Source organism: Corvus brachyrhynchos, unplaced genomic scaffold (genome assembly GCF_000691975.1).
Source record: "Corvus brachyrhynchos isolate BGI_N302 unplaced genomic scaffold, ASM69197v1 scaffold47, whole genome shotgun sequence".
NCBI lineage: Eukaryota > Metazoa > Chordata > Aves > Passeriformes > Corvidae > Corvus > Corvus brachyrhynchos.
This window is the reverse complement of record NW_008239292.1, coordinates 1,473,241-1,474,844: the sequence shown is the minus strand read 5'-3', so window position 1 is coordinate 1,474,844 and position 1,604 is coordinate 1,473,241. Positions and strand designations below refer to the sequence as shown.

Here is a 1,604-nt window from a genome sequence, read left to right as displayed (position 1 = left end):
TGTCACCCTTTGTCACCCTTTGTCACCCTTTTTTCCTCAGGGTGACGATTGGGGTGACGGGGAGAAGGGGACGATCACGGTGGAGCCCAGTCCACAGGTGGGTGGCATCGCTCGGGGTCAGGGGTGTCCCTGTGTCCCCAAATCTCCCCTGTGTCACCCTTTGTCACCCTTTGTCACCCTTTGTCACCCTTTGTCACCCTTTGTCACCCTTTTTTCCTCAGGGTGACGATTGGGGTGACGGGGAGAAGGGGACGATCACGGTGGAGCCCAGTCCGCAGGTGGGTGGCATCGCTCGGGGTCAGGGGTGTCCCTGTGTCCCCAAATCTCCCCTGTGTCACCCTTTGTCACCCTTTGTCACCCTTTTTTCCTCAGGGTGACGATTGGGGTGACGGGGAGAAGGGGACGATCACGGTGGAGCCCAGTCCGCAGGTGGGTGGCATCACCCGGGGTCAGGGGTGTCCCTGTGTCCCCAAATCTCCCCTGTGTCACCCTTTGTCACCCTTTGTCACCCTTTTTTCCTCAGGGTGACGATTGGGGTGACGGGGAGAAGGGGACGATCACGGTGGAGCCCAGTCCGCAGGTGGGTGGCATCGCTCGGGGTCAGGGGTGTCCCTGTGTCCCCAAATCCCCGCTGATGTCCCCCTGTGTCCCCCTGTGTCACCCTTTGTTCCTCAGGGCGACGATGGCATCGATTGGGGTGACGGGGAGGGACAGGAGGGGACGATCACGGTGGTGGAGGCTGGAACTGAGGGTGAGCAGGGCTGGGGGGTCCCAAGGGGGGGACAGGCAGCTCCCATCCCCCATATTCCCATTTCCCAGTGCCCCTGGACACCACAGAGGGGTCTGGGGATGGGATTTGGGGTCCCATCCCTGTCCCCCTCATTGCCCAGTGCCCCTGGACACCACAGAGGGGTCTGGGGATGGGATTTGGGGTGATGCTGAGATGGGTTTGGGGTCCCATCCCTGTCCCCCTCATCGCCCAGTGCCCCTGGGCACCACAGAGGGATTTGGGATTGGGGCAGAAGGTGGGATTTGTGTGCTGGGCAGGATTGGGGTGCCCTGGGGTGATGCTGAGCTGGGATTTGGGGTCCCATCCTTGCTCCCTTCACCCCGTCATCCCCACAGCACAGAGGGATTTGGGAATGGGGCAGAGGGTGGGATTTGGGTGCTGTGCAGGGGGTTTTTGGGTGCCCTGGGGTGATGCTGAGATGGTTTTGGGGTCCCATCCCTGTCCCCCTCATCGCCCAGTGCCCCTGGGCACCACAGGGGGATTTGGGAATGGGGCAGAGGGTGGGATTTGGGTGCTGTGCAGGGGGTTTTTGGGTGCCCTGGGGTGATGCTGAGATGGTTTTGGGGTCCCACCCCCAGCCCCCGAGGGGGTTGCCCGCGGCTCGGACGCGCTGACCCTGCTGGAGAACCCCGAGACGCGGAACCAGTTCATCGACGAGCTGATGGAGGTGGGCACGAGGGGACGGCCACTGGCCCTGCCCCTGGGGTGGCCCCGGGGGTGAGTGACCCCATGGGTGAGTGACCCCGGGGGTGAGTGACCCAGCTGGAGCTGTTCCTGGCGCAGCGGCTGCTGGAGCTGGAGGACGAGGCCGACG

The 1,604-nt window shown here is 63.6% G+C and overlaps 1 protein-coding gene across 1 annotated transcript in view; it reads left to right on the top strand.

Annotated features, from left to right (window-relative positions):
* The window catches only part of CDK5RAP3 (CDK5 regulatory subunit associated protein 3), a 3,345-nt gene that overhangs the window by 1,469 nt on the left and 272 nt on the right, over positions 1-1,604 (top strand). Inside the window, exons 3-9 of the mRNA XM_017740508.1 lie at positions 37-97; positions 222-278; positions 373-429; positions 524-580; positions 676-751; positions 1,369-1,457; positions 1,553-1,597. Coding sequence (XP_017595997.1) covers positions 37-97; positions 222-278; positions 373-429; positions 524-580; positions 676-751; positions 1,369-1,457; positions 1,553-1,597 — 442 coding nt within the window. The remainder of the gene's footprint in view (positions 1-36; positions 98-221; positions 279-372; positions 430-523; positions 581-675; positions 752-1,368; positions 1,458-1,552; positions 1,598-1,604) is intronic.